The 22,600-nt window shown below is 43.4% G+C and overlaps 1 protein-coding gene across 2 annotated transcripts; it reads left to right on the forward strand.

Annotated features, from left to right (window-relative positions):
* Positions 1-673: 673 nt before the first annotated feature.
* utp20 (UTP20 small subunit processome component) lies at positions 674-22,135 on the forward strand. 2 transcript variants are annotated; one of them, XM_037760266.1, is made up of 60 exons: positions 674-881; positions 1,157-1,237; positions 1,349-1,415; positions 2,233-2,365; positions 2,453-2,641; positions 2,765-2,846; positions 2,987-3,124; positions 3,319-3,474; positions 3,596-3,748; positions 4,059-4,193; positions 4,309-4,386; positions 4,495-4,673; positions 4,799-4,966; positions 5,152-5,240; positions 5,424-5,529; positions 5,679-5,829; positions 6,062-6,124; positions 6,225-6,392; positions 6,481-6,557; positions 6,978-7,057; positions 7,544-7,811; positions 7,903-8,085; positions 8,208-8,298; positions 8,507-8,592; positions 9,136-9,261; positions 9,656-9,822; positions 9,978-10,186; positions 10,454-10,597; positions 10,707-10,786; positions 11,421-11,656; positions 11,743-11,887; positions 12,025-12,112; positions 12,400-12,543; positions 13,110-13,163; positions 13,322-13,474; positions 13,562-13,717; positions 13,833-13,973; positions 14,067-14,204; positions 14,300-14,439; positions 14,737-14,819; positions 14,950-15,278; positions 15,378-15,517; positions 15,692-15,848; positions 15,954-16,052; positions 16,344-16,511; positions 16,989-17,155; positions 17,257-17,521; positions 17,638-17,808; positions 17,936-18,067; positions 18,160-18,270; positions 18,363-18,512; positions 19,279-19,461; positions 19,617-19,748; positions 19,838-19,970; positions 20,143-20,327; positions 20,418-20,489; positions 20,587-20,904; positions 20,997-21,123; positions 21,226-21,371; positions 21,470-22,135. In XM_037760266.1, the coding sequence occupies exons 1-60, from the start codon at positions 831-833 to the stop codon at positions 21,623-21,625; spliced, it is 8,517 nt and encodes a 2,838-aa protein (XP_037616194.1). In that variant the 5' UTR covers positions 674-830; the 3' UTR covers positions 21,626-22,135. The 2 variants fall into 2 exon arrangements, with proteins under 2 accessions (XP_037616194.1, XP_037616195.1); XM_037760267.1 differs by having other exon boundaries at positions 4,802-4,966.
* The last annotated feature ends 465 nt before the right edge of the window (positions 22,136-22,600 follow it).

Consider the following 22,600-nt stretch of genomic DNA (forward strand, 5'->3'; position numbering starts at 1 on the left):
ATCAGATTAATTGTTCTACCATTAGTGTATGTGTGCTGCCAAAGGCTCATGGGAGATATACAGTTGCTGCTTAAATGTACAGTGTGTAGGATTTAATTATGCAATTATTGATAACTTAAAACTCAAAAATTCTAAATTTACTAAAACTATTAAACTGTTTAAACATTTGAATGTATTCCAATTGTTTAACAGACAATTTCCATTCCTTACATTTTATTTGTTGTGTAATTTATAATTTATTTTTTATATTATTTTTATAATGTAAAATATTTTTGCAGAATTTTAATGAAAAATCTGCGAATATATTGTATTGAACTCTTGAAATAAAGTATAAAAATATATATATATATATGCTTCTATTTATATATATATATGCTTCTATATTTACCATATACCAAGTATTTCCTTTATTAATATACTTTATATTATTTGTATATTATTTGTAAATACACCATTATTTTTTTATTTTTTTTATTTTATATTTTCTACTTAACTTACTGTTTTCTGACATGGTCCGTGGTTAATTTAATGTTCACTTAACAAATGTAAACGAAGTTGGTAGCAGTATGGGAGTGAAGCATCAAACGAAGGCGGAAGTGACGGAGGGGATTTCTCTCTCGCTTCTCTTCGCTTCTCTTCAGCCCACCACAACACGTGGAGTCAAACTTTCCCAGAATGCATTGTTGTCCGACATGGCTGCTCACAGGTCTCAGCGTGTGTGTAAACATTAGTAGCCGACAGAAGAGACACTTTTGAGCTTTAATGAGTCGTTTAAATCACACGACGACCTTTGGAATACATTTAATAACGTGTCGAGCAACAAAACAAAGATGAAGATCAAATCCAAGTCTTCGTATCACAAATCTGAGAACACCTACAGGGTGAGAAACTGACTGTATGCTAACAGACACCTAGCAGAAAACTGTATAAAGTGTGTTAGCTGTTTGTTAAACTGATGTTTTACATGCAAGTTATGAACCAAGCAAGTACAGGGATTCACTGTTGACTTCACCCAGAAAACACAGTTTAATAAATTATGGAAAATATAGCATTTAACCTGAAATATATCTAATTTAGTCCCATTACTACAATATCATGGTGAGCTTGGTTTGTCTCCCAGCTGTTGCAGATTATAAACCCTTCTGTCTTCTTCCAGTTTCTCACTTTTGCTGAAAGACTTTCCCATGTCAACATTGATGTCATCCATCGCATTGACAGGACTGGATCTTATGCAGAGGTTTGTACAGTCAACATATAATGATGGATCCTCTCATGTAAACAGTGAGCATGTCAGTGTTTGTATGATTTGTGTTTCTGAGTGGTAATGACTTGTTTGCTCTTTACGCAGGAGGTAGAAACCTACTTCTCTGAAGGACTGACAAAATGGAGAGACCTCAACTTGACAGAGAATTTCAGTATGTATAAAATATAATAAATAACACTACTACTACTAAATAGGGTGACCAGATCCCAACAAAACAAATGTGGGACAAAGAGTATGTTTGTGTGGGACAATGTGGGACACGTTACCAAGGCTGAGAGGTAGTCTACAATTTAGATTTAATGTCTATCTAACTTAAATAATAAACACTTCTATTCTGCCCCTTATCTTAGTTATAACATCTCTATGCTTCGCCCGAATGCATCCATAGATCGGCACATCTCCTTTTGAGCAGCACGTTTCTTGTGAGACTCGCATGAACTGTGTCTCTTCATGTCATATACCCCCCTGTGTGAAATTGAAAAATAACTGGCAAATTTAACCAAAAAAAACTCAGAGAATCTCCTTCCGCCGGCTTATAAATACTTATAAGTAGTTTCACAGTCTTTGTCGTAGCTGCTTTTCCTTTTCTTTGTGGTAGTTTACAGCATATTCCGCCTAAATCTGCATAGCTTGTGAGTGACTTTGCGGCAATTTCCCCCATTGGGCATAGCGTAGCAAAGATGGTAAAATGTTAACCTGCACTTGACCCACGTGTTTGCAGTTTGACAGCAAACACAGCCCCGTAATGACAGCCTTACCTGCTTTCTTCACAGCTATTGGATAAAAGCCAGTTTTTTAAAAAGCGTCTGTGCGGCAGTTTTTTGACTTTTGAAAACTAGAGCCAATGAAAATGTGGGACATCGTTTCAATATGTGGGACAAGGGATAAAAATGCTGTGCACCTGGACACCCTACTATTAAACCTGAGTAAAGGTGCTGTGTGTGAAAACGAATGCCTTTCCTCCACAGCTACATTTTTGAAAGAGGTTTCCAGCCAGAGCCAGTCGTTCAACATGCTGGTTTTCCACCAGAAATCGATAGTGGAGAGTCTGAAAACACACCTCGCTGTCAAGAACAGTCTGGCCTACCAACCACTGTTGGAGTAAGTTGCTTTGTGTTTACCAGAGGAGCAACATTATTGTTGAATTACAAGATGATATACTAGCTGTATCTCTCCTCCTTCCTCCAGCTTGGTGGTGCAGCTGGCCAGAGACCTGCAGACTGACTTCTACCCTCATTTCCCCGACTTCTTCGTTCTGATCACCTCCCTGCTGGAGACCAAGGACACGGAGGTCCTGGAGTGGGCTTTCACCTGTCTCTCCTACCTCTACAAGTACCTGTGGAGGCTCATGGTGAAGGACATGACCAACATCTACAGGTGAGATAATAATCTGTTTTCCCTGTTGTAGCATTCACCTATTATTGATGTGTTTTTGGAGTAGCAGAAGAAGAATGCACATCAATTGTGGGGGGATATTAATACCTCTTTTCACAACCACAGTTTATACAGCACACTGTTGGAGCACAAGAAAGAGCACATCCGCAAGTTTGCAGCAGAGAGCTTCTCCTTTTTGATGAGAAAGGTGAGTTATTTGCACGTGAGCAGCAAACATGAACTCGTGCCTCCCTTTCCTTAAAGTTGAATTGCTTATTATCATAGTACATTTTTGTGTTAGTATTCAGCATTTTAGTTTTCAACGATGTCTCATTGTGTCACACACAGGTTCCAGATCTTGACGCCCTGCTGAGTCACGTGTTCTCAGACCTGCAGCAGCACCCCGACAAGGCGGAGGGAGCAGGTCTACTTCTGTTCGAAATGTGCAAAGGAGTCCGACACATGTTCCACTCCTGCGCTGCAAATGTGAGTTTCTTTTTCAAGGAGTGGGTGATGTTGTATGCAGAATCCCCGCTCTGTGATGGAGAGAGATTTCATTTAAAATAAGAGGACCTTAGGTTATGCTTTTGTGCTTTTTCCCTTTCCTTTAGAGTGTAATATAGTTCAATAATAGACACCATAGTCTTGAATGTTCTGTGTCTCTTCACCTATCTCTCCAGGCTCTCCCTGTAGCTTTGCGTAAGCTTGGACCCTCAACCAACCCAGGAGCCTCTCTGCCGTGGGACACAGTTAAGGAAGCTCTGGATCACATGGCCCAGGCTGCGGCCGATCACGTTGAAAGAGAACACTTCCTGGTTTTGTGGGAGTCCTTACAGGTGGGCGAGATGGTCCTTGTTTTGCTAGTTAGATCTAGAAGGCATCCTTTCTCCACCCTCCAAGGATTTCTTTGTTTCTTTCCCCGCCCTGTGTCTGACGGTGGTGTGTCCCCATGTACAGGCCAGTGTGGTGGAGGTCCTGGGTGTTGTGGAGGCGAATGGAGAAGAAGCGGAGCAGGCAACAGAGCAGCTGGAGAGGCTACTGTTCGTTCTCCACACCTTGGTGTCCCACAAGGACGGAGCCAAGATCACCAAGCCGGAGGCCGTCTGCCAGGTAACAGGAGAACACTGTCACATTCAAAAAACTGTTATTCCTGAACCTCCCAAAAACCGAGTGCACGGCAACATTTTATGAAGGAATAATATACGTCATGCAGCATCCTGTTAGTATGCTTATCTCTTCTACTTAATGTTTTAATTATTATTTATTTATTATTTATTAATTTTTTATTTTTTAAAATCATTTTTATTTATTTATTTTTCTTTTCTTTTCCATTATGGAAAAAAAACTCGTATTCCAATTAGTGTCAAAATTGCAGCTTTTTTCTGTATGTCTTCATCATGTTATTTTCTCATGCCCACAGACGGTGTTGCGGCTGATTCAGAGCTCGTCTGTGTCGGCTTCCTGTTCCCGTCTGCTCCTCCAGATCACCTCCTCTCTGCTCCTCGGGGAGAACATCACCCTGCCCAGAGCACTCATCCAGGAGACAGTCCAAAAGGTGCGTGTTTGTGCTAAACATATCTGATGTTGTGCACGGTGTCGTTAAAGAAATGAATGTGCGAGGAAAAGAAAGGTTTGTGTATATTGATGTGCCTCTCTGTCTTCTTCACAAGGTGTTTGGCAGCACGATGGGACAAGATCTGATTCTAGAGTTCACCAAGGAGATGTTTACCATGAAGCAGTTTGAACAGGTGAGTCGTCACTGGAGTGATAAATCTACTATTTTTGTTGTGTTTCTGCTTCTTTTTTCTCTCTTCGACTCCCTGACTTTAACCTTTCTCTCCCTCCTTCTCCTCCAGCTCTTCCTCCCCAGCCTGCTGCGCTTCACCGCTGGGTTGTTCGGCTGCGGCGATCCCCTGTCCCGCCACTGTGGCCTGGATGCGCTGGTCAGTCTGATCCTCGCCAAAGCCCCATCCCCCACAGACGGCTCCATGGCCTTTGAAACCTACCCACTGCTCTTCACCGGACAGACCACAGGGTGAGATACTACAGCATACAGCAAATATTAACTTTAAAAACAGCCCGAATAAGTAATCCTGAATCCTCTTGTGTGTTTAAACTTAACATATTCTCCAGGAGGTAAATGTGTTTGTTCTCCTCCAGCAGAGTGTTAAGCAGTGAGGAGGCAGGTCAGGCCAGCAGCTCAACATCAGAGCAGCCTGCGGTGCCAGAGCTGGTGCTGTCGCTGATCCAATTTCCCGAGGAGCAGAACCAGTCCATCACCGACCTCTCGCTGCCTTGGGCTGCCCTGGTGCTTCTGCCACACCTCAGGTAACAACACACACCACGCACTGTAGCCTCGTTTCCACCGCAGAAACTTTCTCTCTGAACTAGGAACCTTTTGAGGAACCTCATATTTTGATATGAGTTTCCACACTCACTCGCATGCATTACTGAAAGGTCTGATGTATTTGTTATATTGATCCGTTGTATTTATGTTTTTTTTCATTTGTCAGGCCCATTGCTCCGGCTAGTGTTGTTCCTGCTGTGACTGCTTTCTTAAACCACCTCCTGTGTGAGATTGAGACCGAGAAACTGGGAAAAGGTTTGTGATTTGTTTTGTTTTTTAATGTCCACAGTGTAGGAAAATGTCAGATGCATAAAGAAAGTCCCCTTAAATCTTTCTCTTTGGAGTCTACCTAAACGAGTGTTAAAATAGAACCAAGATTTTGGATTGTGCATTAAGTTTTTAGCTAATGCTCTGATATCTTATCTCTCCACCCTCCAGCTGGTTTGTTTGTAGCCAGACAGGCCCTGAGTTGCCTCCTCTCTCTGGACGGCTCTGCCCAGCTGCTCTCACTGGTCACCGTGGACAAGATCAACTCAATCTTACAGTAAGTACCGCGTGTGTGTTTGCACAGTAGACTGTATACTGCATATAAAGACAGACGACATGTCTCCACTTCCTCCCACTGTACAAAAGTGAAGCCACAGTGAAACTAAAGGGTTTAACTCATAACCATTGTGTTCATTGGGTTTGCAGGAAGTTTCCCATAGACCTGTCTGCCCTGCTGCTAGGAGACCTGTACTACACCCGCCTGTCAGTCAGCGGCGTTTCAGAGCACCTATCCCACAGTGCACTGCTGGAGCTCCACCAGATACTGCACGCCAACCTCTCCTCTCACATCTCCAAGGTATGTCTGCAGTCACAGCAGCTGAGACTTGAAGATCATTTGAGCACAGAGTTTGCATTTGTCCTTAAAGTGATAGTTTGTGCGTACCTTTTACCTCATACAACCCCACTTCAGATCACCCTAACTCTCCCTTTAAAGCTGCATTTATACCTGTAAATATCCAAGGAATAATTTTAATATGTTGATACTATTACTACCTACTATTTCATCAATGACTTCTTTTCTCTCTCAGATCCGCCTGCTGACTCTGAGGATTCTCTCTCAGTTTGAGGCAGAGCTCCCTCCACAGACAGAGGTACGACCGTCAGTCCAAATTCTCGTGAAACTCGATCAAATACAGAAAACACTAAAGCTCATGTATTTATTTGTGTGAGTGTGTGTGCCTTTCTGTCCAGGGTGAGGAGAGTGTGGAGGTGCAGCCGGTGTTCGCAGTGTGCCTGCAGGCTGAGCTGGTGCCGGCTTCGGTGCAGGACTACAGAGACAAGCTGCTTCACCTCCGGAAGTTGAGACACGACCTGGTGCAGCGCAGTCTGCCTCAGGGGCCACCCGGCACCTTCCAGCAGGTACAAATGACACTCTCCTGGCTGTTGTTGCTACTTCTTTTCATCATAATAGCAACACTATGATATTGATCATCTATTCTTTTGACAGGATCCTCTGCGTTACCTCATCGCAATGCTGTTCGTCAACTTCAAGCCGCTGTGGGACGCGGTCATTGAACTTATCGTGTGAGTAGAAAAAGGATCCCCCCAAAATACATTAAACTGAAATTAAAACGCTTATGCTGTTTTGATTAATTGAGTCATTTAGTGTTTGTCAGTCGTGCACTTTTCATATGAGGTGAACATTTCTAAACATGGATTGCGAACTAGGGGTGGGGGAAAAACTTGATACAGCAAAGTGAAAGAGTGTGAGCATAATCTGCTGTTGAAAAAAAGGGTAATAAATTGCAATAAGATCTTATCGCAACTTAAGTATCGTTCTAATATCGTATCATGGGGCCTCTGGTGATTCCCACCCCTATTTGAGCTCATTGATTTTTAACTGAGGAATGTTAAAAAGTATAAATGTTACAATTATTCAACATGTTGAGGTGTCTGTCCGCTGAATACATGTAGCTTATGAATGAGTCTTTTTCCTCTTCACAGGACCCATGCCAGAGGGATGGACAACAAGGACTTCTGGAGGGTCTACCATGAACACCTGGAGATGGTGGCGGGGCTGGCTGGTAAGGCTGCAGAGTCCTGGTGCATTTTATAGTCATGAGTAAAATCTTTGTTCGGTGTCAATGGTAGAGAGTGTGAGGCTGGTTAGGGGTTAGAGTTCTTGTGTTTTCCTTGATATGTTGCTAGAACATTTTGTAGGTGAAGCTACACAAGTAATAGTATTATTTTCAGTATTATTGTTGTCATGATTATTATTACTGCTTCTCATTATTTATTTATTATTTATTTTATTATTATTTCATTTATTTATTTTTATTTTTTATTATTTTTATTAATTTTTTATTATTTCATTATTAATTTATTATTCAGTATTTTTTTTTTTTTCCTTTTTTATGTATTTTTTTTTTTATCTTGGAAGAGTTTTTTTTCTTGTGTCTTTTGTTTATGTTTGTTTATATGGAAAAGAAGCATGGTGATACCATGTTTTGGAAAAATTATGCTTCACAATTAAAGTATTTGAAACAGATCTTCCTCTCTACATGTCATAGAAAAAGAATTACATGAGAACGACGACGAGGAGGATGATGATGATGAGGAGGAAGAGTCGGGTCTTCAGGGCGAGCCGGGCTGCGACGTCATTGAAAGCGGGGACGCGGGGGTGCTGTTCCTCGAGCAGCTGAAGTCGACCTCCGACCCCAACGAGAGGACGGACTTCCCCAACTTCCGCAGCCTGCTGTGGCGCTGCATGACCCAGTTTTCCGACAGAGTGGAGCCGCGCAGCCGCGAGCTGAGCCCTCTGCTGCTCAGGTTCATCAGGTGAGTGTTCACAGTGTTTTCAACATTTGCCTTATTAATAATTTTCCAAGTCTGCAAGTATCCAGCCCTGATGTTTCTTTTTTGTCGTCAGGAATGAGTTTTACCGCACCGACCTGCTGGTGGCACCCACTCAGGACTTGAGGAAGGTGAAAGACGCCGCTCTAGAGGAGTCTGGGATGACTGTAGATGAAGAGGAGAGAGAAGAAGAGGAGCAGGAGGCAGAGGAAGGAGGCAGACAACAGAGGAAGGCTCCTCCAAAGAGAGCTGCTGCCAAGTAAGACATCAGAATCACACTGAATGTTGTTTCCCCGGCCAGTACACCTGTACTGGTGTTATATGGTATGTTATATGGTATGTAAGTATAACGGAACCCTGTGTGGGTCTTTTTTCTTCCAGACAACTGATTGCCCATCTGAAGGTATTCGCCAAATTCACCAACCCTCGCTCTCTCTACATGGAGAGCAGCCTCAGTGAGCTCTATAACCAGGTGATCCTCAAACTTTACACACACACCTTGTTGTTAAACAATACCAACATCAGAGCTGCTTGATGCTGGGACCTAAATATAACATATTTGTGGTGAATACCAACGTGTTTTTAACAGAGTTTAGGACACTCTGACCTTTTCTGTTTTGATATATTAAGGTTGAGTGTTTTCTACGACATCAAACCAGCATGTTTCTCTCTGTTTTCAGTTGCTCTGCCATCAGGACCAGCAGATCCAGCGAGTGGCGCTGGAATGTGTTCTCACATACAAAGACTCCAACATAGTACCATACAAGTAAGGAAAACTACCAGGAACGCAAATGTACAGTAACAATCTCCCATTCTTCTCTTTTCCTCAAGGAGGTCATTGTGAGCATCTTCGATAGGAATCAGAGCTCTGGTCCTCCGCCATCTATGGTTACAGGCAGAGGAATGTTAACTTCCACCTCGGTGCTGACTCTGCCTAACGACATGCCCTCTATTGTCTGTTATCAAGCTATCCGTTTACTGTAGCTCCAGCCTACCTGCAGACAGATGTATGTTTCTGAGGAAGTTTAGCATTACAGATGATTGTGTATGACTCTTTGTTCAGGATCAGGCTGTCACAAAACAGCATTGAACAGACCCCGTGATTCAGATTGTATGCTGCTCATCAATCCATCTCCTATTAAGTGGTTATTAAATACACATATAGCATCATTATGAGGCTATATTATGGGCAATTAGGAGCCCAAGTTCTGAGTGTGCCATGCGAATAAGTCTTTGTACAAGACATTGAGCCACTACGAGCTGTAGAGGTGATGTGTTTTCACCTTTGTTTGTGTGTGTGTTTTCACAGGGAGAACCTCGAGAGGCTACTGGACGACAAACACTTCAAAGAGGAGATCGTACACTTCAACATTTCTGAGGAGACGGAAGTGGTCGATGCTTCACACAGAGCCAAACTCATCCCACTGCTCATGAGGTGTGTGTGCGTGTGTGTGCAGCAGAGTATGTTTTTGTTAGCGGCCTTAAAAGTGCTGAATTTGATAGCAGAAAAAAAACAATTTCCGATGTAAAGATATAGCTGAGTCATACGGTGGTTACAGCTGATAGCGCCACGGCGTCATCACCGAAGTGTAACACCCACCCTCCAGTTCATACACAAATGATTGAAACAATGAAAGGGTACTTCAAATTCAGTCATTTTTTTTTTACTTGATTTTCATTACTTCGCCAACAAAAATTTAAAAACACAAAACATTTTTCTATTTTCCCAGTTAATAATGTACCACACAGCTTTACCAGAAGTAACGAACACATTGATTTGCTCTCTCAGTCACCAGCCCTGTGTTTTTGCGCTGTTTTTTCTGACACAGGATCCTGTTCGGCCGTCTGCGCAGTAAAGCAGGCAGTAAGTTTCAGGGGAAGGCGAGCGCCGCCACCAGGTCCTCCATCATCCTGCGTTTCTTGGCAGGTTGCCAAGCCGAGGAGCTGGGAATGTTCATCGACCTGCTGCTGGAGCCCGTCGGCCATCACAGCCAAGGTAGGACACACGTCTATGGTAGAAAATATAAGAACCCTTACATTTTAATTTTAAAGATGTGAGGTTTTTGCTTGATTTCACATCAACAAATATGATATTGTATGTAAAAACAGTATTTTAAAATAGGATTCCCGTGTCAATGTTTGCGTCCTCAGGTCCCTGCCTGGCAGCGGTGGAGAAAGCGATAGCTGAGACAGACGTGGGTGCCATTCTGCCGCTGGGCCGGCAGCACAGCCTGCTGAACATCATCAATGTGGTGATCCAGAAACTGGGCCACCTCATCCACATCTACCTGCCCAAAGTGCTGCAGATCCTGCTGTGCGTCACCGCCTCTGTGTCCACCGCCCTGGACAGCAGGGACCAGGTAATAAGGCTAGGGACTGATGAGATTGTTTGTTTGTTTCTTAAAGGTTAGATTACTGAATTCTTTCTTATACAATATAAGTTACCAAGACGACTTGAGAGCATCTCAAAAGTACCAAGTTGAGTTGGCTGAAGCTGTTCAGATACAGCTGCTGGATTAATGTGATATTTAAAGTATTCTTACCTCAGAAATACAACACTGTTGAAAGCCTAAAAAAACCCTCAGTGCGCTGGTTCCTCAGTGCTGATCTTCCTCTATTGTCTGCAGCTGCGTGCAGGTTGCATCAGTCCTCTGAAGAACCTGAGGCGACTCGGCATCCTGAGGATCCAGGACTTCTTTGACGGCTTCGACTCCTTCAGCTTCAGTGCAGACGAGCTGGATGCTGTCTTTCAGGGTGTGATCTGGCCTCAGGTATGTGTTGTAAACAACTTAAGGGTTTTTATTTTATATTTATGTATTTTTTTGTCCTTACATGTGTGGTTAACTTTATCTTTTTTTTATCTTTTTTCTTTTCGTGCAGGTGTGTCGTCTCCCCACAGAGAGCCCTTACTCCCCCACCCCTCTGCTGAAACTCATCCATGTGTGGTGCAAAAATGCCAGGTTAGAGTCTTCCTCTCTTCTGTCTCTTTTATCTACCAGGGTAATAATAGTACACTAAAACGAAAATAAGCAGTGAAAAATATTGTTAAATATTGTAAATAAAAACTGTATAATTTAAGAAAAACTAAAACTAAACTGAAATGATATTATTTGTTTAAAAAAACAAATAAAAATGAATGTAAATTAATTTCAGTTTTAGTTTCGTAGCTTTAATAAATCACTACCGAAAAAAGGAGACAGCATGAATTTCCGTCAACTCTCGTGACATTGATTGAACCTCTGATTGACACAATTGTGTAACATCAGACACTAAAGTAGCATGAAGATTAAACATTATGGCCATTCCTACACAGTTTTCCAACTGTGTATTTTGTATGTATATGTATCTACATACTTCTGAGACATTATACCTGGCCCTAACAAAAACAAACTAAAGCTAAATATACAAAAAATAAAACAAAATATATAAAAAATAAACTAAACCTCTCTGAGAAGCTGAAACTAAACACACTCCGAAAACTAATAAAAATAAAAATAAAATAAAATCAGTAAGTCAAACTGAAGTAAAATAAAAACTAATTGAACCAATTAACCACCAATTAACCAATTAATGTTTTTTGTCTGTCTGTTTCAGGTACTTCCCCCTCTTGGCCAAGCAGAGACCAAACCAGCCAGAGTGTGACGTCCTCCTCAACGTCTTCGCCCTCCTCTCAGCCAAGAACGCCTCACCAGCGACCATCGCCATGGTGATGGACATAGCCGAGTCCCTAGCGACCACCGCAGACTTTGTCGCCTCGGAGGGCGAGACAGAACTGAGCGTCAACGGCTGTGTGTTCCCTCAGCCTAAAGAGGGCTCTTTTGTCACTGCAGGTCAGCAGAGTTTGGCTTACTTTATCCATAATATACAGTATATACTGTATATCTTTAACTCATGCATGTTGTTGTATCTCCTCCAGACTCATTAAGTCAGGGCTCCAGTGTGCTGCTGCCTCACATATCCACCCTGCTGAAGTACCTCAGCGGAATCGTACGCAACACAGAGAGACTCAAGAAGAAGAAGTTCAGGGTGCAGGTCGCCAAAGAGCTCAACATCCTCTCCAAGTTAGTGTTTTATTTTGATGACAACACACAGAGTAGTTTTTCTGTTTCACTGTATGGAAGATGTGTTTTTCTCTCTTAAAAACAACCTGTATGCGGTTTTCTTTGTCTCAAACAAATCTTGTTTTTTTTACTGTCAGGGTCAGTCGTTTTGTGAGCGACAAGGAGCAGAGCTCGGTGCTCATCAGCCTGTTGCTGCCCTACCTCCACAAAGGACACAATCCTCAAGTAAGACTTACTACTGTTCAAACGAGATTGAGTCCATAGTTATAAATATTTAATGTAAAATGAAGAGCTTTCTGCCTCAAACTGAGTCTCCAGGTCTGTGTGTATCACCTCCAACTGTCTCTACCAGCTGAATGATTGAAGTTATGAATGGTTAATATTAAGGTCAGGGATTTTGGGCGTACAGTTCTAGAGAAGGAGGTGGGATTTTCAGGCATCCAGAGAAGCGTGTGTTGTTTGCGTTAAGTTAGATGTGTTCGTAATAGATGGTCTTACTGTGTTTATTCCAGGAGACAGAAATCGACATCCTGGCCACGGTGCAGAACCTGCTGCGACAGTGTGTGGAGCCATCCGCCTTCCTGCGGCCGCTCAGCAAACTCTTCTCCGTCATCCACAACAAGCTGCCCAGGCAGGCCCTCACTAATGTCTTCCAGGTACAGAATATCATGTTTACAGGTGTACCGTGTTTGTAATCTAACTATAAAGGGAGGAATCTCCGTCTGTTTGTCTTTCTGTATGTCTTTTGCCCATCTTGAGAACCACTCATCTGATCTACTTCACACTGGGAGGGTGTGTTGCTCAGGACCCAAGGGAGTACAGTGTCGAATGTGGTGCTATTTGGCCAGATGGTGGAGCTATAACTATGAACTTTATGTTGCTATATCGTGACAGAAGCCTCTGTGTCCTCCGGTGCTCCTAACTTCACATACAGGAGGAAAACAATCAGTAAGAGCTGATCTGAGGTCTGTTGTCCAGCTGCCGACTATGAGAGCCGTCTTTCAATCACTCACGAACTCCGACCAAATGGTCAAACTAGGCAGCGCTGATCAAATATGAATCAATATTATGTTACTGTAATGCCTATTTCTCTCCTCAAAAAAAGATGCATTGATTGTTATTGATATTAAGCCCAGATTTGCCTTGAATGATTAAATGTTCATTTTATTTTATTTTATTTTTTTATTAATCTTCCTCACTCTTAATCTGTCTCTGCTTTCAGACTCTGTCAGATTTGGAGCCTTCACTTTCGTACATCACTGATTTAGCAACAAAGGTAAGATCATTTATTACATTCACATTAATAATATCATTATGTATACATTTACCAGGAACACCTGAGACGTTTAACTTAAATATAGTAATCTAACTCCTCTAGAGGTCCCGACAGTAATCTTTCTTTCTGGCTCATTGTTTCCTGCACTCTGTCTCCAGCTCAACGCATTCGACAGTCGACACTTGGATGAGATCTACTTTGACGTGCGTCTGGCGGCTTTCCAAGACGCCACCAGGCGAGTTAAAGACATGACGACTCTGGACCTGGACTACATCAGCATTATCATGCACAATTGCTTCCACACCTTTGAGGTAAGCAGATATATTTTGCAGAGTCTAAACTAATAGCAGCAGCCCAAAGTAGATTTTCATCATCATCTGTTTGATTTCACCCTCCAGATCGGGGACATGTCGCTGGGAGACAACGCCACCATGTGTATGTCCGCGGTGATCACCCAGCTGGCGGCGGTCGGTGCTGGAGAGCAGCTCTACAAAGACATCGTACAACACACCATCCTGGACGCCGTACACAAGGGGCTTCGCAGCAAGACAGATGTAGGGACACACACCTTTCGTCCCATTTCAACACAACGCCTTTAACTCACTCTGAATGAAGTAAAAATGTTATCTCTGCTCTCTCTTCCTCTACTCTCTCCTGTCACTCTACTAGAGCGTGCAGCATGAATACACCACCGTGCTGGCCTGCCTGGTGAAGACCTTTCCTACCAGGAAAGAGTTCCGAGATCTGGTACAGCTCACCAACTACAATGACCTGGAGTCTGACTTCTTTGAGCATATGAAGCACATCCAGGTAAGAGAGAATACATCACTCACTCACTCCTCCTTCTATATCTGACTGTTACACATATAATCCCACAAACTGACATTTTTTCTTCCTGTTTAGATCCACCGTCGGGGTCGTGCCCTGAGGAAGTTGGCCAAGCAGCTGACCGAGGGCCAGGTGGTGATGACGCCTCGCTCTCTCCAGAATTACATCATGCCGTACGCCACGACCGCTCTGCTAGATGAAAAGATGGTCAAGGTGACTCAGACGTACATTCAAAACTTTGAGAGACAAATACATGTGTTTTTTTTATTTGTTTGTGTGTCTGACCTTCCTCTCCTCACATAATGCAGCACGAGAACATGATATCGGCGTCGGTGGAGATGGTGGGTGCTGTGTGCCGCAAGCTGACCTGGTCCAAGTACCTCTACTACCTGAAACACTACGTCCACATCCTGCAGACGGCACAGGCTGAGCAGAAACTGGCTGTCAGGTAGGGCTATCTTATGAATCCTGTCCTTGTTTTGTTTTGTATTGTTTTTTATCCAGAACAGAATTGCTCGCCATCCAATTATCAGCTTTCAGATGATGTACACCACTTCTATGCAACATCTAATGTTCCCCCTAAAGACCCCTTGTCCCCCCCTAAAAATGATTAACAGGTCTCTGTGGGTCTCTGACCTTTTTTATTATAATTCATGATACTTTAACATGATTTATCGAAGCATTTTGTTAAGTCTGTACTAAGAGACTCCCTCTCCTCCCTTGTGTTGTACCACTATAACTCCAGTTTGCTGGTCACAGTCCTGGAGGCTTTCCATTTTGACCATCAGACCCTCAGCAGAGAAATGGAGGCCGCCAAGGCCAGAGAGGGTGAGTGACCGATCCCATTTCAAATTCTCAACTCAAACTACGTTAAAACAAATACACAGTCTGATAAATGTGATGTCATAATGCATCTCATTTTAAATTGATACAACTTTTCTTTTCTTTTTTCATCAAGCTGCGAGTGTTGCAGTCGAGGCAGACGACGAGGAGCAAGCTGCAGTCGACGAATCAGACGCAAGCGATGATGAGGATGCAATGGAGGTGGACGGTAAGACCGCTCCATCTGATGTCCCCATGGAAACGGCCACCACCAGTGGACAAAAGGATGTCGCCTCTAAGGAAGCAGCCCCCCCTGAAGCCAAGGGCCCGGCAGCTCCTAAACCCATCGCAGTGGCCAGCGGGCTGCCGCAGAGCAAAGAGGAGCTGGAGACTCTGATCAGCGCCATCCACAAGACTGTTAGTAATAGCGTTCTGCCTCGTCTGCACAAGTGTCTCACTGCAAAGGTACGATAAGCACGCACATAAATGCAGTCTTAATGTGTTCTGAAAGCTCTAAACAGCAGTGTAATAGTGGAAGTGTGTGTGTGTGTGTGTGTTGTCTAGATAAAGCGTGACGATGAGCACAAGGCAGTGAAATCGAAGGATGTGAAGGAGGAGGAGGTGGCGAGGATACCGATAGCCTTCGCCATGGTCAAAGTGATGCAGACTCTGCCTCCGAACATCATGGAGGTCAACCTGCCTGGGTATGCACACTGGATGTTGGATGTGTTTCCAAACTTACAACTGCACTTTTTAAATCTTTTTATTGTATGTTTGAGATCATAACTTCTATATGGGACCAAATACGATATTGGTGAAATGTTTGTTGCATATTTTGTCTGTTTTTTGGTAAATATTGTTGATTGTGTGTCATCCAGTATCCTGATCAAGGTGTGTGTGGTGCTGAGGAACCGTTTCCAGGAGGTCCGTGACGTGGCTAGGGGAACTCTGGTGAAGATCATCGAGACGTTAGGCCAAAGGTACCTGCAGTACCTGCTCAAAGAGATGCAGGGGATCCTGGCGAAGGGCTACCAGGTAGGAGCAACACACAGGGAGGCAAACCGTGAAAGCATGTCAGCATTGTCTTTGAAAGTCCTAACATGTCTGTCTGTTTCTCTGTTTGTGCTCCTCTCTACACAGGTCCACGTGCTGACATTCACAGTATACCAGCTGCTGACAGTCCTCATTCCAACCCTGAAGAGTGGGGACCTGGACCCATGCATGAACATGCTCATCGATGTAAGAACGCTTCACCCACATAGACTCCACTGTGTCAAATAATAAAGATGGCTATAGTAGTTTTATTATGGTAAGGATGGCCTCTGAGCGAGGCGACCGGTGTTACCACAGTTTTGCGCTCGGCAGCTCACTTTACTGCAATGTTGGAAAGAGGGGAGTGAGCGGAGGGATATTCAGTTGATTGCAATCTGCAGCCACACCACTAGATGCTACCAAATCCTACACATTGTCCCTTTTAAAGCTTTGCCTAAAATCAAATTCAGACATATTTTTTAATTTTATTGTGGTCAGATCTTCAACAACGAGCTGTTTGGGCCTGTGGCCGAGGAGAAGGAGGTGAAGGGGATCGTCTCCAAGCTGATGGAGGCTCGGCACAGCAAGAGCATGGACTCCTACGAGCTGCTGGCACGCTTCTGCAGCAAGGAGAGCGTCACCAAGTTCATATTACCACTGAAGGAGGTGAGGGATATAAAACAACATGCTTAAGTATACAAGAATCAATATGTGTTTAAACTCAGATGATCGTGCAAGAAAGTATACTGTATATAATAGGGCTATATACTGTGTATAATCATTTAATCATCATTTCATATTTAATCGTGATTAATTGCAAATTAATCACACATTTTTTTATCTGCGGAGAAAAGATGAACACCTAATCGTGATTTAATCGCATGATTGTACATAGTTAATCGTGATTAATCACACATTTATCTGTTCAAAATGTTCCTTAAAGGGAGATTTGTCAAGTTTTTAATACTTATCAACATGGGAGTGGACAAATATGCTTGCTTTATGCAAATATATGTATATATTTATTACTGGAAATCAATTAACAACACAAAACAATGACAGATATTGTCCAGAAACCCTCACAGGTACTGCATTTAGCATAAAAAAATATGCTCAAATTGAAGTATTGAATTTGACTTTCAGATCCTGGAGACTTCATCGAGTCTGAAGGTGTGTAACCGGGTGGGTGCCGTGCTCCGGCGGCTGGTCCTGGGTCTGCTCGTTAACGAGGGCATGACTTCTCAGGATATCTTACTGCTGTGCCACGGCCTGATCAGCCAGAGTCTGCCGCTGCTCACCAAGAGAGACCGGTACACTCGCACTCACAAGCTCACATCGATATACAGTGAACTATTTTGTTGCTTATTTCCCTCTACCATGCATGACGCTGTATATGTGTGTGTGTTTGTAGAGAGAAAGCCTCAATTAAGCCTCCCCCAGACACCAGACTGCCCCCTCCCAGCTGTCTGCTCCTGCCTCCAACTCCAAAGAGAGGGGGTCGGAAAGCTCCGGTCAGCAGCCGAACCAACATGCACATCCTGGTGGACGCCGGCCTCAAGCTGCTCCACCTGAGTCTGAAGAAATCCAAAGTGACGTCGTCCGACGCCTCCGCTCTGCAGATGCTTGATCCTTTCATACTGCTGCTGCTCGACTGCATCGACTCCATGCACGTCAAGGTACTGGCATTATATGTTCACCCCAACTTTTGAGCATCTGATCTCGCAAATGAATAAAATTGAGATTATAACGTGTACTCCCTCCACCCTCTTATTCCGTCTCCCCTCCCTCTCAGGTGATCACAGAGGCTCTGTTGGCGTTCACTTTGCTTTTGAAGTTCCCTCTGCCAGCAGTGGAGCAGAACGCCGACCAGCTGACCAAGCAGCTCTTTGTCTTGCTGAAGGATTACTCCAAGGCCGGAGCCGCCCGCGGGGAGAACTACCACCTGGTCCAGAACTGCTTCAAGGTACCACAGATAATTAATACACATGTATGCAAATGTCTTGGATTGGAGAAACCTCATTGAGAAAAAAAAAAGAAGATAACACTGCTGCATTGATTTATGATGTTCATTGTGTCCGTTTGTCTCTCAGGCCATCACCATACTGGTGAAGAGTGTCAAAAGCAACCAGATCTCAGAGACACAACTGCAGGTGCTGCTGGGATACGCCGAGGAGGACATCTACGACCAGTCTCGCCAGGCCACCGCCTTCGGCCTGCTGAAGGTACCCAGTTGCATGTTGAGCTGAGTGTTTGTGGTGCTGTGCAAAAAGAAACCCCTGAGCTATGTGTTTATATGTGTATCTGTCTCCTCCAGGCGATTCTGTCCAGGAAGCTCATTGTTCCAGAGATGGAGCAGGTGATGAAAAAAGTGGCAAAGCTATCCGTCACCGGCAGCAACGGCATGATCAGAATCCACTGTCGACAGGTACTCGCACATTGAAAAAAAGACCACATTTCTCCTCTCTGCTGCACACTGAATAGCAAAAATGTAAAAAATTGTGTTGTTATGTTTTGCAGATCTATCTAAAATACCTGCTGGACTACCCACTGGGGAGGAAGCTGAGACAGAACCTGGACTTCGTGGTGGCCCAGCTGCACTACGAGCACGACACAGGCCGGGAGTCGGTGCTGGAGATGTTGGCCTACATCTTCCAGACTTTCCCTCAGGTGAGGACATTTTCTTCTCAAGTTCGCATGTTCAAGAAGTGGACAAAAAAAAACAGTAACTTTGGTGGTAACACTTCATTTTACATTTTAATGGCATACTGTACTATGGCTTTTTAGTGGCATATGACATACTATGACATGCTATAGTGCAACGTTTTATGACAATTTTAGGACTTGCGATACAATGAATTTTTTAGGACTTTTAAGGCATTATACTGACTTTATGACTTTTATAGCGTATACACTATGACATTTTTCGGATGCACTAAACTATGACTTTTATGGCATACTGTGACATTTTTTGGACATACTATGACATTTTATAACTTATTTAGAACATACTGTTTTATGACTTTTTTAGGACATACTATAATGTAACTTTTTATGACTTTTATAGCGTAATGTACTGTGACTTTTTATGACTTATGGCATACTGTACATTACATTTTTCAATTAACTATGTATTTTTTTCCTGGAAATGTATTAAATAAATTACCAGCTATTAGGAAATAGTGGAATATAATTATTAAATAATGTTTATCATAAAGTATTTATAATTTTGAGGTAAATATTGGGGTAATTTGGCAGTAATTCCAAAGAAATTTCAAATAGGTTACTTGCTAATTATCACCTAATTACCATGACATTTACAGACCTGTGAATTGCAGTGTTACCAGTGTTTGGTTAATACTGCATGCGTACATTATCATACCCCAAACAAGACGGATGCGGTAAAGAGTGTTTTTATTTTTTATTTTTTGCTCAGAACTTGCTGTTGCAGCACAGCGGCTTGTTCTTCGCCCCGCTGGCCCTGGTCGTGGTCAACGATGACTCAGCACGCTGCAAGAAAATGGCTGCAATGGCCATCAAGGCCCTGCTGGCCAAGCTGGACCTGAATCGCCAGAACTCCCTGTTCTCCCTCGTCACTACCTGGCTGAATTCAGAAAAGGTACACGTTTTACCAAAAGTCAATCTAAATCAGATGCTTTTTTTGTAATATTTCCATCACATGTATGTGCTTTACAGTTCTTGTGGTCACTTTGATATGTTAGTATTAAATTATTTTGAATAACATTGAATTTAAACCTCTAACCTTCCTCCCAGGCGAGCCTGAAGCGCCTCGGGGCTCAGATGTGTGGTCTGTTTGTGGAGGTGGAGGAGGAGAAGTTTGCCCGTCGCTTGGACAACCTGCTGCCTCTGCTGGAGAAAGAGATAAATCCTGACAAATACGAAGATGTGAGGCGACACATTCACACTTCATCTTTGACCACAGGTTTGAAGTTTCGTGAGGAAAAGTAAGCATCTTACCTCTGTGTGTGTTTCAGATCGAGGAGGAGGAGGATGAGAGAGGAGCAGACAGGCTGCTGTACAGTTTTCTGACTCTCATCACCAAACTGAGCAAACACTGCAGCCTCCTGGAGCTCAGCAAGCCTCAGGACACACTCGGACGTATCTGGGGTAAAGAACCGACACACACACGTTAGGATATACTATACTATGACTTTTACAAGTTTTCATGCCTGTTGGAGGAATCATGTTTTTGGGTTGTCCATCCGTATCATTATTGTGAACGCACCCACTTTAACGCAAGAATGAACCGATAAGAATTAATTCTGGTTTCCTCCTGCAGGTCACATTGAAGCCCACCTGCGGTTCCCTCACTGCTGGGTGTGGCTGACTGCCTCACAGCTCTTTGGTCAGCTGTTTGCTGCCCATCAGGCAGAGCAGCTGGTTGCTATTTGGAGAGGAGAGGGAGGAGATGCTTCACCTCAGTCGCCCACCACAGTCTTCATCACCACCAACCTGGACAAGAAGGTGCGTACTTCTTTTTCCAGCTGTGATCTACTTTCTGGATCCTACTCTCATTGTTATAACTCTTTTTTTCTGCCTTCTTTATGACAACAGATGAGAGAGTTGGCGTTATCTTTCTGCCATCAGCTACAATCCAAGTTCCTAGACACGGCATCAGGAGAGCAGGTGCCCAATCTCCACCTAATCTAAAACACATTTCTGTCAAAGCTAAATTCAAACCACATGAGATTTGACTGACAGGATTGTTCCGCTCCGCCCACAGGTCATCAAGAACCTGCTGTTCGTCGGCAAAGTGATCTACCTCATTTCCCCCGAGTCTGACGTCACTCCCCCTCAGGAAGAAGTGAAAGAGGAGGATGTGGAGGAGGAAGTGAAAGAGGAGGATGTGGAGGAGCAGAGGGAGAACGGAGACAACGAGGAGAAGGAAGAGAAAGAAGAAGCAGAGGAGGAGGAAAAAGAGGATGAAGAAGAAGAAGAGGACGACAAAGATGATCGGCCTCCTTCCCTGCTGTGGTTGATGAAGAAGCTGTCGCTGATGGCCAAGAGAGAGGCAGCGTACACTCCTAAGATTCCCCTGAAGGTACACATAGAAACTAGAAGCTTCATGTTCAGTACAGCTTCAGACACTTCCTCCAAAGAGCCTTGACTTACTCACTTCACTCTCTCCCACAGAGAACGTGTGTGTTCAAGTTCCTGGGAGCGATGGCCATGGATCTGGGGAAGGAACGACTCGGCCCTTATCTGACCACTCTCATCACTCCTCTGTACAGGGAGCTGGACAGCACATATGCAGACCAAGGTAACCCACTCTTAACAAGCCTAAACAACTCTTTGTCCAAGTTCTAAATTGTCATGAAAATCACTAGTGATTCCACTGAACCCGCGGTTTGTTTATGTCCAGATCCCACCCTGAAGAACCTGGCACAAGAGCTGATAGAGCTGATGAAGAGACACGTGGGGCTGGAGAAATTCTCTTTGGCCTTCTCTGCTGTCCAGAAGGAGTTTTCACAGAGGCGAGCGGCACGCAAACGACACCGTGCCATGCAGGTATGTATGACGGACACCAAAGCCCAAACGCAAACACAACAAAAGCAACAACTTCCCTAGCAATCATTTTATATTTTGTTTCCTGTTTGCTTTCCCAGGCGGTGGCTAACCCAGAGATCGCAGCCAAGAAGAAACTCAAGAAGCACAAGAACAAAATAGAAGCCAAGAAGAGGAAGATCGAGTTCCTCCGGCCCGGATATAAAGCCAAGAGGCAACGGAGCCACACCCTCAAAGACCTGGCCATGGTGCAGTGAGGCACGTTGGTGGCTACATGTGTTGATCAAGGACACTAGGTGGGTTAGAAAGCTGGACAGTTGACACCGGAAAGTGACTCTTGTGATTTAACTAGACATGTCCACGTCTTTGTGGGTTAACTGGCTGCAGATTCCACAAGTCTCACCTTCATGAGAAGATCACATTGGACCAGGAAAGACAACAAACAGATGTTTCTCCCTGGTGGTTTGCTTAGTGTGTGAGGAGCAAGGACGTTTTGAAAAACACAACTAACCATGCAAAATAATAAGAAACTAAACCGTCTCTTCTGTTGGATATCCAACAGCCTCATATCTGTGTGTGTAAGAGGAATTAGAAATGTAACAGCTGTTACACAGCAGGATGTATCTGTATCGCTAATGGCATCATGAACTCTACTTTTTATTTACCTGCTGTGAACAAAGTGTAGAATTGTCCTCATATTTATATCCCGTGCAGTTAAATGTACAACTTTTTGTAATTAATAAAAGATGAGACATTTTTACACATCATCCATCTTGTGGTCTGTCAATTTTGAAAACAAAACGGTACAATCACTGATAGCAATCTTTAGATACAAATATGCAACCATAAAACTTTGAGCATACAGTTAGTGTTCAGTAACTAAATGGCTGATTTCAATGGAAAAGTAAAAGAAAATTATCATTATGAACGTCGACAACAAACATGTCTATTGTTAGTACTCACAGCTGTCAAACTAGCAGCTTGTGGAAAGACTACAGTGAATTTCAAGGAATTTTGGCGTTCCTGAGATATCGTGTTCACGAGAATCGGACCGACGTACAACCCAAAACATAATACTGCTGGCCACGGCTGTTGAAGATAACCAACTCTATTTTTTGACATGCTATACTATGACTTTTTTTTTTTCCGACATACTATACTATGACTTTTTTTTTTTTTTTTTGACATACTATACTATGACTTTTTTTTTTTTTTGACATACTATACTATGA

Source organism: Sebastes umbrosus, chromosome 23, assembly GCF_015220745.1.
Source record: "Sebastes umbrosus isolate fSebUmb1 chromosome 23, fSebUmb1.pri, whole genome shotgun sequence".
Taxonomy (NCBI): Eukaryota; Metazoa; Chordata; class Actinopteri; order Perciformes; family Sebastidae; genus Sebastes; species Sebastes umbrosus.